The following is a 16331-nucleotide window of genomic DNA, read 5'->3' on the forward strand; positions in this document are numbered from 1 at the left end:
CCACAAGCAGGTATTTGTGGAGTTTCTAAAAGATAAAGTTTTTGCTTGTGGAGTAGTTTTGGACTTGTGGGGTAGGAAATCGGGAGATTATAGGAGGTTTTGAGCAACATCAATCCCTAAGGATAAACACGCTGAGGGAAGCAAAATCCAAATGGTAGTTAGGAATTCAACTAGGAGATAGTTAACTATATTCCCCAACTGGTGTTTTAAGATCGTGAATCAGAGGGTGACCAATGGAAACAGAGAAGAATGTATAGATAGGATTCCAGAAACAAACTCTAGACGGATGAGGTAATTATCTCAGTATGAAGGCAGGGACAAGGAACTACTCAAAAATGATCCTATGACCTTGATTCCAAGTGATCGGAAGGATGGTTGGCACCATTAGCATAGGTAGAAGGAGCTGGATGGGAAGAAGATAAGAATTTATCTGTCTCAGAAAAATTGAGTTCAAGGTGATAACAAGATCACAAACTCAGAAAATATTACCTGAACGGGCATGTTGGCTGCAGCCAATATCCTCCTCTCTTCCCTTAAGCAGTTTGAAATGACCACAGCTACATGCATTGGATTTCCATGAAATTTGCCCTGAAAAAAGTGAGCAAAAACAACATAAAAGCTTAAATGTATACATCGTAAGGAAACATCACTACTTGCAAATCAAAAATAACCTTTCATTAAATATAGGAAATGACTTGGGATTTATTTCAACATTTGCCCTAAAGCCACAGAAACTTATATTGTGAATGAAACTTCTCTGTAGCATATTGCTGTGTCCTCAAAAATCATTTTTAATAATTAAAGAGTTCTTGAACACTTCTGTAGGAAAGGCTCTGAACACACACTCAGGAGGTTCCGTTTATTTTATGCGTAAGGTAAGTTTTAGGTAAAAGAGTTACTTCTTTGTAAATTATTATGAACCAGGTGGTCCAAGCTGTTCACTTGTTAACTCTGTACTTTATGGTATGCTTCAAGCATTCTTCGGTCCAAGCCTTTCATGTCGACTGGCTTATAACTGTGAGTTTACTAGAGTGGAACTATCACACATTTCAGCAATAATATGTTTTTTTAAAATATTTATTTATTTTGAGAGAAATAGAAAGATTTATTTTGAGAAAATATTTATTTATTTATTTTGAGAGTGAGAGCAAGGGAGGGACAGAAAGAGACAGAGAGAGGGAGAGCACTCTTGTACTGTCCGTACCGAGCCCAACAGGGCGCTCTGTCTCATGAGCTGCCAACATCATGACCTGAGCTGAAACCAAGAGCTGGATGCTTAACCAACCGAGCCACCTAGGCGCCCCTTAGCAGTAATACTTTTATCACACCTAAGCATATACATTTTTATTACCTATGCAGACATTGGTGCAGACATTGGCAGCTGGCAGTCTGTGGGTTTAATTCAGCCACTAGGTATGTTGTGTAAGTTCAAATATTGTAATCCCTTCGGGGGAAATGTGTGCCTGATTGTCCACCACTGAGAAATCCAGGCACTGATTTACCTCACTTGCCAGGGCCCTGCAGGGGTCTGAGATGTCTTGGTTTATAGAACTATATGCAACACCACCATTATTTTAGGAGTGTTAAACTTCTTTGTTACGAGGACTTTTCCAAGCCAGGGTTAACAGGATGCTTAATAAATGTAGAAAAGTATTTAGTTTCCCTCCACCCTTCTCTCTGAAGGAAGTGATAATTATCTACTAAACGGTCAAAAGGTCAATAACAGAAAAAAAAAACAGAATAACGACCCATAAAGTGGAAAATTGGCGATTAATCAAAAGTAAGATTATACAGATTGATAAACCAAAGGATCTTTCAAGGAAAGAAATGAGGTTGTAAACATTTTTATGACCTTCACTGCTGCCATAATTTTATTAGGTGATGCACATCAGTTGGGACTTTTATTTGTAAACCTAGGGTAAACACCAAGTTTCTGAGTTCCTGCTCTTCCATATTCTACAACCTGCAAAAACCTTTCTTCCCTCTTAAATCAGAAAGCTCCAAAAGAAAAAAACAAAAAACAAAAATAAGCTGACAACAGCCCATAAGGTAAAGAAATGAAAATGATTCTATTTCTTTAGCAAACATACCAAATTTCCCATTTCTGCATGCTGACAATTTCAGACAGTCTGTAGTTAGAAATTTGCTCCTGTTGTTAATTTTCCTATCTATTGATTTTTTTCCAAATAACTCCTGTTCAACTTCCCAAGAAAGATAATGCTTTCTCATTTTGCCTTTAATTTTTAAATATCCTGGTTTTAAAAATAGAGGGCTTCTTCTTCTAGGGCTCATTTGGAGGCTCTGTTATTTATGTAAACTTGAAAACTCTTCCCAAGATCTGGAGTTCCGCTAAGACCCTGAGAATCACCATTATTTGTCTTTGTTTTTCTCACCCTTATGGGAGCTTTCCCGTGATCATTCAGATACTATCTTTCAACATTTCTCAGCTCTGTTGTGTACATTTTCATTTTCCTTTCCTGCTTGAACTATTTTACCTTCCCTTTCAGATTCAACTTCCCCTCATGTCTTATAAGGTTAAACTGTTTATTTTTCTCCCTTAGTTAAAGAGAGCACAGCATCACCATTGTTTTCATCTAGCCTATCTTTTCACTTTTCCTTCTGCATTTTTCTAACTTAGTCCCTCACTTAAATGTATGAGACAAAAACATCTCATGGAAAATTGATCACTACAGATTCAAAACCAAATTACTGCTTTTTATTTTGGTAAATATCAATGATGTACTCCTGTTTATCTTTCAGTTACCACGTGTATGAACCTTAAGAAAAAAGAAAAAAGAAAAGCAATCAAAACCGAAACCAAACGCAACCCAAACAAAACAAAATAAAAAACACCCCTGACTGTGTTGGTGGGAGGAAGGAAGGAAGATAACGCCAGAGAGAGAAAACTGCCCATTTTCTGTTGGGTGTGTGTCTGTCTTATATATGGGTAGCACATTATCTTCTGCCCTGTGGCTGTGCTTTCATAAGTGCCAATGAATAGAAGTATTTATTTTGGTGAAATCAAACTTATTAATTCTTCCCTTTATGATTAATGCTTTTTATGACTTAGGAAGTTTTTCCCTAACCTGAAGTCATGGAGGTTTTTTCCCTGTTACCTTTTTATCGTGTTGTTTTTCACTGTAATTCTCTTGGAGCTTGTTAATAATGAGAGGTCCTTTTCACATTTTTCTATGTGGGTACCCAGTTCTGACAATATTTCCTGACTTCTTTCCCCCACTGTGCTCTGCTGGGCTGAGTCTCATACATCAAGTGTCCACATGCGGGTGGGTTTGCTTCTGGACTCCATTCCATCTAGGATTCTACCTATCTCTGTTTTATCAACCAGCTATCTTAATTACTAGAGCTTTATAATAAGTTTCGACGTCAAGCAAAATAGGTTTCTTTGCATTTCCATATAAATTTTAGAACCAGCTTCTCTGCCTGCAGTCACCCACATGATCATGTTGAGAATTTAAATGTTGCTAAATCTTTAGATACATTTGGGATCTTTATAATTGTGTTCCAATCCATTTATTTAGGTCTTCTTTAATGTCTCTCCATTAAGCATTATAATTATCTATGGAGATCTTACACATTGTTTTGTTAGGTTTATTTCTATATAACTGGTATTTTTGATAATAGAATAAATTATATCTTTCTTTCCTAATTATTTTTGCTGGTATGTAGAAATATATTTGACTTTCATATTTTGAATTTGAATCTAGCAACTTAGCAAAAATCTTATTGACTCTAATAATGTGTGTGTGTTTTTTTTTTAACTTTTAATGTTTATTTATTTTTGAGAGAGAGTGCGAGCAGGAGAGGGGCAGAGAGAGAGGGAGACACAGAATCGGAAGCAGGTTCCAAGCTCTGAGCTGTCAGCACAGAACCAGACGTGGGGCTTAAACTCACAAACCGTGAGATCATGACCTGAGCCTAAGTCTGACGCTTAACTGACTTGGTCACCCAGGCACCCCTCTAATAATGTATTTTTAATATCTCTTAGCAATTTTCTAGCAATTGATCTGTAAACTCTCTCAGATTTTCTACATACACAAATCATATCTTTTGTGAATGTTGATAACATTTTTCTCCCTTTTCTATCATTTGACTTCCATCAGGATTTTACCTTCATCCTACGTCTTGCTTAGAAATAAATGTTTTGGTTAATTTCCAAACATAGGGGTTTTCTACTTCTCTGGGTTTTTTTTTTCCACTCATTTTTTATAGATTAAAAAATTCTAATCAGAGTAGATGTTCTGAGTGACTTTAACCACTTAAAATTTGCTAAGACTTGCTTTGTGGCCCAGCAGATGAACCTTCTATAAATGTCCCATATGAGCTTGTGGGGAATGTGAAGTCTGCATGCAGTGCAAATGTCTTACACAGGCTCATTAGCCCAATGTGTGTCAGTTGTTTTGTTCAGATTTCTGCATCTCTGTTGATTTTTTTTCTGATTAATTTAATCAGTTATTGAAAGAGGCATGCTAAAATCTGTCTTGTGGATTGTTCTCCCTAGGGTTCTCTCACACACATTCAGACGTATTATATACTAGTGAGTCAATCCTGCCATTTCTGTGAACTGAACTTTAATGATGCGTTTAGCTTTGCAGCAAAAATATAAACTATGACATAATGCTTTTTATCACTTGGAAATTTTATTTTATCTTTATTGAAAGAACTCTGGATTTATTTCTATAGAGATATAAATATTTAAAATCACATATCAGCACTGTGCATATATAAAAAGGGTAATACATGTGAAGTAAATTGGTTAATGTATTCCTAAAACTTCTTCACTTACTTAGAATTCAAATTTTCTGAATCTCTTTTCAACTTAGCCCCATTGGCATTCATATTATTCCATAAAATAATGTCCTCTGGGACGTTAGGAATGTTGGTGATGCAGCATTTCTTTAAAGTGTGCACAGCTACTGTCTCCATTCTGTAAGTTTTGATGCTAGCACTTTCTTGATCTTACCAGAAGGTCTTAATAGAAAACCTTCAAACAAGAACCAGGACTCACATTCCTTCTGCAAATGGTCCTTAAATGGTTTGTTGACTGAAACATTGAGGGGTTGTAGTGGCCTGGTCATGCCATCTTTATTAACAACCATATCACTATGCTTTTAGGTGTAATTATTCTTTAACTATTCAGAAACATGTCCATAAAATCATTGAGGACAAGAATATATAGTAGGTTCCTGGATGTCTATTCCAGAAGCCTACTAAGCAGTCCTCTATCAGCTGGACTGTCATCTATATTTTTTTGGTCCACTCGATAATATCTTTTTGTTCCTTCTTTCAAGATTTTATTTAAATTCAAGTTAGTTAAATATAGAGTAGAGTGGTTTCAGGAGTAGAATTTAGGGGTTCATCACTGACCTATACCACCCAGGGCTCATCACAACAAGTACCCTCCTTAATGCCCATCCCAATAATGTCTTTGAAAAAGTTCTTATTCTTAGACATTGTTTAAATTAAATTAAATATGGCAGTAACTTCAGCAATTGGCAGGTATAAGATTACAGTGACACACTGCTTGTCATAATCCAAACTCATACTCTTGATCCCTTTTGCACTGACAGTGTAATTTTAAGTCTCATCAAAGAAAACAAATTCCCCATCCCAGGCATTACCTATTTGATTAAACGCGTATTGAACTTTTTCCTCAGTGGCATCATGCTGGAAGTTAAGTGCATTGTGTTCCAAATCAGCAGGAAGTTTCTGATAAATAGATACTATGCATCTTAAAGATCGTTCCATGCAATGCATGATTTGTTTATTCTAGTTTGCTGTTGCACTGATATTTCATTCCTCTATTGTGAGGAATTTGGCAATTTCTCTTCCCACTGTTGCTTTGTGTATGATAGACAATCCTTTTGCACGAATCTCAAAAACAAAATGTAACACAACTTCTTTTACCTGTGTGCATCTTCCTTTGGTTCATCCTGTAAAGCACTTTACTGTTACTTTCCATGGAAATATGGAATTTAGGATCATCCATCCAGTGACAAATAATTTGCTTAACAAATATCACATTTATACCCTGCTGACTTGTTCCCAACCCATTTTGCATAAATGATAGCTATTTGTTTCAATCCTAAATCAGTATTATACTGATGACGCTTTAAGCAGCAATTAAACTCAACATATGCTATGCCAACAGTGCACATAATTCAACTGAAGTGACAACAATGCGAATAGCTATGACCGAGTTTCATATCACAGGCAATGACAATGACATTGTGTTTGCCACCTGACAACCGTAATTAAGAGATGCTACTGATTATAAGATGCATTTTCATTTCAGAGATTAAAATGCTGAAAAAAGGTATTTTAGGATTAATGAATATGCTGTTTTATTCTTTTTGCTACTTTATGCCAAATTCTTTGGCTTTCCTTCAAATTCCTCTTCTCCAGCCCTTCCATTTAATTTCTAATTTTGACTTGTCACTTAAAAGTGACTAGTTAATCTGCTTGTTTTCTCCCAAATGGTCCAAGGAGTACCAGAATCAGAGGTAAAGGATATGAGAAGTCTTGCTCAAAATAATCTCTTCCATTCAGTTGGCACAGAATCTGAGATTTCACAACTAGACATTCATTCACTCCTTTGAGTTCTTTCTCCAAGGATCCCCTTTAAAATGCAAACACATGAGGAAGAGTTAACACTACATTTAATTAATTGCCTCTGCATTGTGAAAGAAGAATCGGATGTTGTTTTCTGGCTGCAGTCAATGACTTGGCAACTACAGGATGAAAATAATGAGTCTCAGGTCAAATAAAGGGGGAAATTTCATGAGAGCCTGGAAAGAGGGAGGCAATAGGAACCAAAGGGGATGTAGGATTCTGAAGAAATATGTAATCAACAACTGTCTGAGCCTGGGTTCGTCCAAAAGCTAACCCTGAAATAAGAATTTGATGCAAAACGTATAATTGAGAGTTGATCCCCAAAAACAGTTATGGGAGGGGGATAAGTGAGACAAAGAAAAGGTATCCAGTAAACCAGGTGTTATCAAGCCATTGGCTAAGATGGGTTAGGAACCAGTGGAGAGAGCAGGTGACAGAGCTATCTACCCAAGGACTTTGGGAACTGGAGCATTTTTACACCAACTCTTATCTTCATTAGCCCTGAAGCAAAAAGAAAAAAATATATATATGTGTATATATACAGATGCTAGCACTTATCACTCCACTAGATTGAACTGAAATGATGGGGCCCAAGGGGATATGGGTAGGGCATCCCTTGGTTCTGCTATACCAGCTCTTCTTCTAACCTCAATTAGAGAAATTTTGACTTCTCATTGTTTTTAACTACCTATAACCATACTGCACTCAAATGTTGATATTTCCTCTTTTATGGTATCTCTGAGATATGAAGCAGTTGTCTCCAATTATGGAGTCAAATGTTTTCATTCACACTTTTATTGGCAATCTGCAATCTACTGCACACTTCTGGTTGCCAATGAGCTCTTTCCCCTTTTATCATCCCAAATAGTGCTCTTAAATCATTTTTATCCTTGCCTCTTACCAGTGCCAAACACAGTGGCCTGTTTCTACTTGACAACATGTTCTCAGCTTCAGCCTTTTCCTATTTCCTTCTCTTTGTTCTGGGCACATGATTTTTCTTAATAGCTTCTACCTAGTATTTTCTCACTAGAATCATAAGAACATGTCTATGGCAGAAAAATCCCAATCAATTTGAAGAGCTGACCTAGTTGTCTTAAGGCTGATTAAGATGTAGAAGGATCAGTCTGATAGATTTAAAAAGCAATTATCTTCCAGGATAATTAAAACAACCATGAGATACCACTACACAGCTATTGGAAAGGTTAAATCCAAAACACAGACCACACCAAATACTGAAGAGGATGTGGCACAACAGGAACTTTCAAATGGTACAGCTACTTTGGAAGATAGTTTGGCAGTTTCTTACAAAGTTAAACATACTCCCACCATATGATCCAGCAATCATACTCCTATTTACCCAAATGAATTAAAAACTTAGGCTCACACAATGTGGGGGATAAGATTAGGAATCCCCTGGGCTTACACCAATGGGTTAACAACGCATAAAGAAATACAAAGCCATAAAATGCTCACACCTGAGTTTGGGTAAACCAGATTGGCACCCAAGAATATGGGGTGCAAAGGCACCCCAAGAATAGGGAGGCGCAAAGACACCCCAAAATAGAGAGGGGGTGAAGAGCCCCAGAATAGACAGGGAGAGGCAAAGGCCTAAAATAGGAATGGTGCAAAGGTACCAAATACATAGGTATATGAAATAAACAAGATTAGATATTCAGGGTGGAAGCACCCCCAATTTAGTACTGTAGCAGAAAGCTACTTTCACAGGAGAATAGGGCCAGGTTAGGTAAATTGGTGAATTGGACTATGGACAGCTGTGCTGCAGGCAAAGCAGCCCAGAGCGAAGATGGTTAACAAAAGAAAAGGTGCCTTATTAACCCTGAGGTTACTCTCCCTATCTGTCTCATCCCCTAGGCTAGCTAAGATAAACAGAGGTGCTGCCTCATGTCCTCTGTAAACAACATTCCTCCCCGACTGCCTGGCGCCCAGATTTTGTTTTGTATTGACCCAAACCCCAAACACCGTATGTCTTCAAAACCCTCCTCTTCCTTCATGCCGCCAAGTTAATGTTCACAGTTTCTTTGTCTCTTTGTGCATGCCCATCACGTTTGTAAGCCTTCTGATCTGAATAAATATGGGGCAAGGACCCTTATTCAGGGCTCTTGTCTTTTCCCAGACATTAGTCATCTCTCGCTTTCAATCCTGCATCCCGCTCTCTTGCTAGACAAGAGAGAACTTTAGACCCAGAGTCTACGACAACACAAAAGCCATGATATGATGGGGTGTCTGGGTGGCTCAGTCAGTTAAACCTCCCACTTCCGCTCAGGTCATGATCTCATGGCTCATGGGTTCGAGCGCTGAGTCAGGCTCTGTGCAGACAGCTCAGAGCCTGGAGCCTGCTTCAGGTTTATGTTTCCCTCTCACTCTGCCTCTCCCCTATTCACACTCTGTCTCTCTCTCAAAAATAAATAAACATTGAGAAAATAATTTTTAAAAAATTAAAAAAAAGCCAGGATATGAATGTTTATAGCAACTTTATTCAAATTATCAAAACTTGGAAGCAACTGAGATGTCTTTCAGTAGGTGAATGGATAAACATAATGTGGTACATCTATACGATAGAATATTATTCAGTGATAAAATGAAATGAGGTATCAAGTTATGCAAAGAGAAAAACTTAAAGCCATTGCTAAATTAAATAAGCCAATATAAAAAGGCTAGGTATTGTAAGGCAAAACTATGGAGACAGTAAAAGAATCAGTGTTTTCTAGGAGTTGCGGGAGTAGGAAGGGAGGGAGGGAGGAATGAAGAACAGATGGAACACAGGATTTTTTGGGTGGTGAAACTTTTCTGTATGAGACTGTAATGGTGGCTACATGATATTATGTGTTTATCAAAATTCACAGAACTATGGAACACAAAGAATGAATCCTAAAATAAACTATAGAATTTCTTTAATAGTAATGTATTACTGATGCATCAGTTGTAATGAATGTGCCACACTGAATGCAAGCTGCTAACGACAGGGGAAACGCACTGACACAGGGGAGGGGAAGCTAAGGGAGTAGATGGGAAATCTCTGTACTTTCCACTCAGTTTTTCTGTAAACTTAAGACTGTTCTAAAAAAATCAAGTCTATTTTTTAAATTGTCTTATTGAAGTCACAGGTCTCACACATCCTTATGCTATTTCTTTTGCCGGGAATGAACAAAAGCAAATGAATAGAGTGGCTTGCCTCTCCTGTTCAGTTAGCTTTATTTTTTAATTTTTTTAAAGCTTATTTATTTATTTTGAGAGAGGGGGAAGGGCAGAGAGAGAATCCCAAGCAGGCTCCGTGATGTCAGCGCAGAGCCTGACTCAGGGCTTGATCCCACGAACCCAACTGTGAGATCATGACCTGAGCCGAAATCAAGAGTCTGATGCTTAACCAACTGAGTCACCCAGGCACTCCCTTGTTTAGTTAGCTTTAAATCCTCTCATCACCACAAAGAGTTTCTTGATGAAAGAGAGGTGAGGTACAGATTCTCCATGGATGGAAATGATTAATGCCTTATTTCTATTTATGCTGATAATAATGCATCCATCTTAAAATCCAGTAGCTAAAAATTAGCTGCAGGTATATATAGCTTGTCTTAGCTTACTCTTTTAAATGAAAAGAAAACACTTCTTAAAGGAATCAAGTATGTCTTCTATAAACTCTGAGTGTATTTCCTAAGCTATGTTCTATGTCTGTGAAGGCTCGACTCATCCTGGACAATTGACTCTGTGAAGTTGCCTGAGAACTCTCTAAGAAACTGAGGGTAACTGGGTTTGTGACGGTGGTTGTGTGACCTTAGGCAAGTCGCCTTTTAACCTTTATTACTTTAATTGTCCTATTAGTCAGTTGGGGAAATAATGCTTGCCACTCATCACAGAGTCACAGTGAGGAGCATGGCAGACATTTGAGAAAGAGCTTTGTAATCTGTAAAGCACTCTGTAAACATAAGGAGTTTTCTTTGTTACCTCCTGGGGGTGTTAGGAGAGCTGAAAGCTCATAATGGCAAGTCACAGAAGATAAAAATCTTCCTATTAATAGGTTTCACAGAAAGGAACAAAAAAACTATTATAAAGGCAATGAAGACCGAGCTATGAGAGCTATGTTCTAGGAAGTATATTTACATGAATATAAAGCCCTAGAAAAAGGAAGACTATGTATTTGGGGCTTTCGACACATCAGACAGGAGGGACTTCCTTGTCTTTTCTTTAGGACTAACTTGTGCATGCACACAAACACACTAAAAGCTGCTTTGAATTAAAAAAAATTAACCAACAAGCTCGTAATTAGAAATAATAATAATATAGTGCTTTCACCTCAGCATAATTCATATAATCTTTGGAAGAAAATAACTAATATTACACTTTCTATGCATAGAAATAAAACCTGGTATGAACACATCACACTCTCATTAATGATTCTCCTTGGGGAAATGGGATTGGGAGGAATGGAAATTTTACTTTTCCCCAATTCTTTGGTATTAGAAGTTTTAAAATAATTAAGCATGTGGAACTTTTATGATTAAAATGAAACAAGAAGTGACAGATTACACGTATATAGTTCATATCAGATCTTTCTCTTTGCTTTATTTCAGCAAAGGTTTTTGTAGAAGATGAATGTTGGCTTTGAAACTTTGTCATTCAGTGAAAAGAGGAAGAAAGAGTTGGAGGCTAGTTAAATCATTAGGATGACTAAAATTCAAAATACAGCCCTGTAATTAAGAGATAAATGAACTGCTTAATTCAGAATGACAGGAAGAACACAAGGTAAATGTTAACAAACTCCACTTACTATTTACATGTTTGAACATAACAATAATGGAGCATGCGCGTTACTGAATACCGATTACATGCAGGGTGCTTTATACAATTTGTTTTTAATGCTGACAATAGCCTGCAAGGCACATATTAGGAAGCCCAGGGCTTAAATTATTTGTGAAAAGTCATGGAACTGGGAAGTTAGAGAGAAGAAACTCTTCAAATTGGGTGTATTTTATTTGATAAACGATGACCTTTCTAAATCATTGCTGCCTTTTAAAAAAATGCATTCCTTCTTTATTTAGCCAAACCCCTTGAGCCACAGCTGCATTTTGTTTTATTTTCCCTGGAAATTAGAATAGTTTCTTTGATAAATCTGTTCAAGGACTAACCATTCTTCATGAAACCTCAAGACAGCTGCCATGGTGAAAACAAACCAACCAACAGAAAATGAGCCTGTGTTTGGTTACAAGATTATTAAATGACTTCCTGAGACAACTGGGGCCTTAATACCTGAGGCAGTTATACTTGCTTTTGGTAGAGGTAATCTGCCGTGGACCCTGGGTGTCCCTGCATGATCTGGCTGGATATGGCAACAGTGCAAGGCCCTGACAATTCTTTTACTCATCTCATTTTTCAGAGTTGTATTTGTAGCAGGCAACCTTAATGAGGTAAAGGCTCCCTCAGCTAAAGAGCAGGCTTGATTCTCTATCTATAAAAACAGTGAATTCTTCAAGTTCACTGTTCTTCCCCTGTAACGCCGGATGGGATCCTCACCCAGGATAAGCACTATCATTGGTAGTGAGGCTGCCTTGGGGAGGCTTGAACCATGAAAGCTGTCCCCTGAGTGGGTTCATACCCACGCTGAGTCTCCAGCTTTCTGTGTAGTAGGACACATCTTTTATTGATGGTAAAGGAGTCAGGGTCCTGTGCTTATGTCTGGTGGGATCCTTTGGTCACCCTTTTACCACTACTCTTGTGATAACAAGGAGACATCATTATCATAGTTAAAGAGTATTTAGACAAGACTATAAAGACAGGAAAATGGAGTATTAAATGTAAATCTTGGTAAAGAAGGTATACACACATCTGTCCTACTGATGATATAACTGTATGTACAGTAAAAAAAAAAAACCCAAGAGACTGTAATAAAAAATGCTAGAAGGAATAAACAAGATGACATTTTTTTCTACAATGGCGATAACCATCTAGAACTAGACATGGGGAAAATGTTACAATCAGAATAATAAGAAAAATAATTTTTAAAACAGGAATACATTTAACAAGAAAGGTGCAAGTCATATGAAAGTCATTGAACCAGAGTCATATTGAAGACTTTGAACAAGATCTAAGAGGGCATAAACTAAAAACATAACACAGAACAAACAGAGTTCCAGGATGTGACACATAGTATCATAAAAATTTTAATTGGCCCAAAATGAATACATATATTTAATGCAGTTGAAGTTAAGACTCCCAAGAGTTGCTTCCAGAGGGTTTGGGTTGAAGGGAAGAGTCAATGATGTCCATAAGAAAGAAATCCTGTACAACAGTTAAGAAATGACAAAGGCTAATTTTTCGGTGCTTAGCATATGCCAGGGAATTTTCCAAGTGTTCTATGTTTTGCTCCAGTTAATCTTCACAACAACTGTTTGTGACAAATATTATCATCCCAATTTATCAGATAGGTAAACTAAGATATAGAGATGTTAACTGACTTGAAACTAGGATTCAATTTGACACCAGAGTGTGTGCTTGCAATCAATTAACCACCAGATCATTGTCTCCAAGTTGGGGGAGACATGTACAGACAAGGAAGGCTTGTCATACTAGGTATCGACATACACTATGACTTGTAGTATATGTCTAACTCATAAGTATACATTATAATCAATAATATTGACATATAACTAATCAGCAGAGCATAACAGAGAGTGGTGGAGAATTATCATATGAGAAAATTAACATAGAAAGCTGGTATTTCAGTTCAGTAGGATTATTAAAAAAAATCTTGCTGGTATACTTGTCTATCAATCCAGAAGAAGAAATTGGATTTCTCTAAGAAGTCTATCTAGATGAAAGACTGAATTTTTAAAAAATGTTCGAATAAAATTTAGGAAAACTTGTATAATTTAAGAGTTGGGAGACTTTTAGCCAATGGCAAGATCCCCAGAAACTATATGAAAAAGATGGATTTTTCACTACATTTAAATATTTTTTGTACGGAAAAAGATGTCATAAATCCAAAAGGCATATTAGACTAAGGAAAATATCAACTCATGTGATAGTTATGTACTGTGAAAGATATTTTTAAAAATATTTAAACATTTTTTATTGATGTGTAATAACCAGTGTTATATTAGTTTCAGGTGTGTAGTATAGTGATCCATCAATTCTATACATTATTCAGTGTTCATCATGATAGGTGCACTCTAATCCCCTTTATTTCACACCCCCCCCCCTCCTTTGGCAACCACCAGTTTATTCTTTGTATTTAACAGTCTGTTTTTTTGGGAGGGGGTTGGTCTTTCTTTTTTCTTTGTTCACTTGTTTTGTTTCTTTTTTTTTTTTTTAATTTTTTTTTCCAACGTTTATTTATTTTTGGGACAGAGAGAGACAGAGCATGAACGGGGGAGGGGCAGAGAGAGAGGGAGACACAGAATCGGAAACAGGCTCCAGGCTCCGAGCCATCAGCCCAGAGCCTGACGCGGGGCTCGAACTCCCGGACCGCGAGATCGTGACCTGGCTGAAGTCGGACGCTTACCCGACTGCGCCACCCAGGCGCCCCTTGTTTTGTTTCTTAAATTCACATATGAGTGAAATCATATGGTATTTGTCCTTCTTTGTCTGACTAACTTCACTTAACATTATACCCTCTAGGCCCATCCATGTTCTTGCAAATGGCAAGAGCTCATTCGTTTTTATGGCTGGGCAATATTTCATTGTACGTATATACACCACATCGTCTTTATCCATTCATCTATGGATGGACACTTGGATTGTTTCCATATCTTGGCTATTGTAAAGAATGCTATAATAAACATAGAAGTGCCTACATCTTTTTGAATTTAGTATTTTCATTTTCTTTGGGTAAATAGTAGTTAAATTACTGGGTTATATTGTACTTCTAATTTTAATTTTTTGAGGAACCTCCTCACTGTTTTCCATTGTGGCTGCACCAAATTACATTCCCAGTAACAGTGCATGAGGGTTCCTTTTCTCCACATCCTCACCAACTCTAGTGAGGTGATATCTCATTGCAGTTTTGATTTGTATTTTCCTGGTAATTAGTTATGTTGAGCATCTTTTCATGTGTCTGTTGGCCATTTGCATATTTTCTTTAGAAAAATGTCTATTCAGGTCCTCTGCCCATTTTTAAATTGGATTATTTTTTTGTTTGGTGTGGAGTTCTGTAAGTTCTTCATCTATTTTGGATATTAATCCTTTATCAGATTTATAATTTGCAAGTATCTTCTTCCATTCAGTAGGTTGCTTTCTTGATGGTTTCCTTTGCTGTGCAAAAGCTTATTTTGATGTAATCCTAATAGTTCAGTTTCTCTTTGTTTTCCTTGCCTTGGGAAACCTATCTAAAAAAAGGTTTCTACAGCTGATGCCAAAGAAATTACTGCCTATGTTCTCTTCTTGGAATTATATGGTTTCAGGTCTCACATTTAGGTCTTTATTTTTATTTTTGTGTGTGGTGTAAGAAAGTGGTCCAGTTTCATTCTTTTGCGTGTAGCTGTCCAGTTTTCCCAGCACCATTTATTGAAGAGATTATCTTTTCTCCACTCTATATTTTTGCCTCCTTTGTCACAGGTTAATTGACCATAGAAGCATGGGTTTATTTCTAATATACAAAGAATCCTTTGGTATTGATGAGAAATCCCAATAGAAGAAAGTAAATAGGAGATTGACAAAAGAGCACATTCTAACAACCAATAAATGTGAGAAAGGATCCCCAGCCTCAGTCAGAGAAAAGCGAATTTAAGATAGAGAGATATTATTTCTCAACCATCAGGTAAGCCAGAATGAAAAGGAATGAAAATACCTACTGCTAATGGAGATATGAGGGAGAGGCTCCTCAGACACTTTACTGATGAAAATGTACATTCTACGACCTATTTGGAAAGCAACCTGACACCATCTCCTAAAATTTAAAGTACTTATAGCTTTGACTACTAAGCCCATTTCTAGGAATCTATCCCATAAAAGTAAGAGCACTAGCCCATAAGGATGCGTGTACAAGGTTGTTTGTTACAACACTGTTTATGATAGAGAAAAATTGGTGGTGAAGTGCTTGCTCACCCAGCAGGAATGGTTTAATAAACTGTGCCACGTTCACTCCACGGACCATTTGCTACCATAAAATCAAGAGATTTCTGTGATGTGAAATTTGGAAAGCAGAGAAATGAGAACTAAAACTTCATTTTTGTAAATGACAAAATCTTGACTTCTCCATTTACAAAATTCCACAAATACACATAATATATCTGGGGATAAATTGAACATTTTCCCATGTTATTTAAGTAATCAGGTATAGGTACGGAAGAGCACACGTTGGTTAACAATGATATCTTGGGGGGCGATGGCGTGGATAGAGATAAGGGGAAAAAGAGAAAAAGTTTACAATAAAAAGCAGCATGTATCATACCTAATTTATGGTAAATTATATGAGTGTGTATGCAGTAAAAGCATGAAAAGGCAGTGACAAAAATGTTCACGGTGGCTTTCTGATTTTGGTGGAATTTCAGGGGATTTTTAGTTTCTTCTTAGACTTTTCATTATTTGATTTTTACAAAGTTTTGTGTTATTAAGCAATTGGAAAAACATTTTAAAGCCATTTTCATAACAAAGATTCCACTCGTAAAAACTTTTTTATTAATTTACATATTGTGCAAAAAATCAGAAAAGTAGAACTCCTAAAGCGAGAAATGGAAAAATCATTCCAACTG

At 36.9% G+C, this 16331-nt stretch overlaps 1 protein-coding gene across 8 annotated transcripts in view; it reads right to left on the reverse strand.

The window, feature by feature from the left end:
* Window positions 1-16331, reverse strand: part of STAT4 (signal transducer and activator of transcription 4) — a 114927-nt gene that overhangs the window by 37574 nt on the left and 61022 nt on the right. For all 8 annotated transcript variants that reach the window (XM_043577340.1, XM_043577341.1, XM_043577339.1 and 5 more), the window contains one exon: window positions 490-588. In XM_043577340.1, coding sequence (XP_043433275.1) covers window positions 490-588 — 99 coding nt within the window. The remainder of the gene's footprint in view (window positions 1-489; window positions 589-16331) is intronic.

This window comes from Prionailurus bengalensis, chromosome C1, assembly GCF_016509475.1.
Source record: "Prionailurus bengalensis isolate Pbe53 chromosome C1, Fcat_Pben_1.1_paternal_pri, whole genome shotgun sequence".
In the NCBI taxonomy this organism is placed as follows: Eukaryota; Metazoa; Chordata; class Mammalia; order Carnivora; family Felidae; genus Prionailurus; species Prionailurus bengalensis.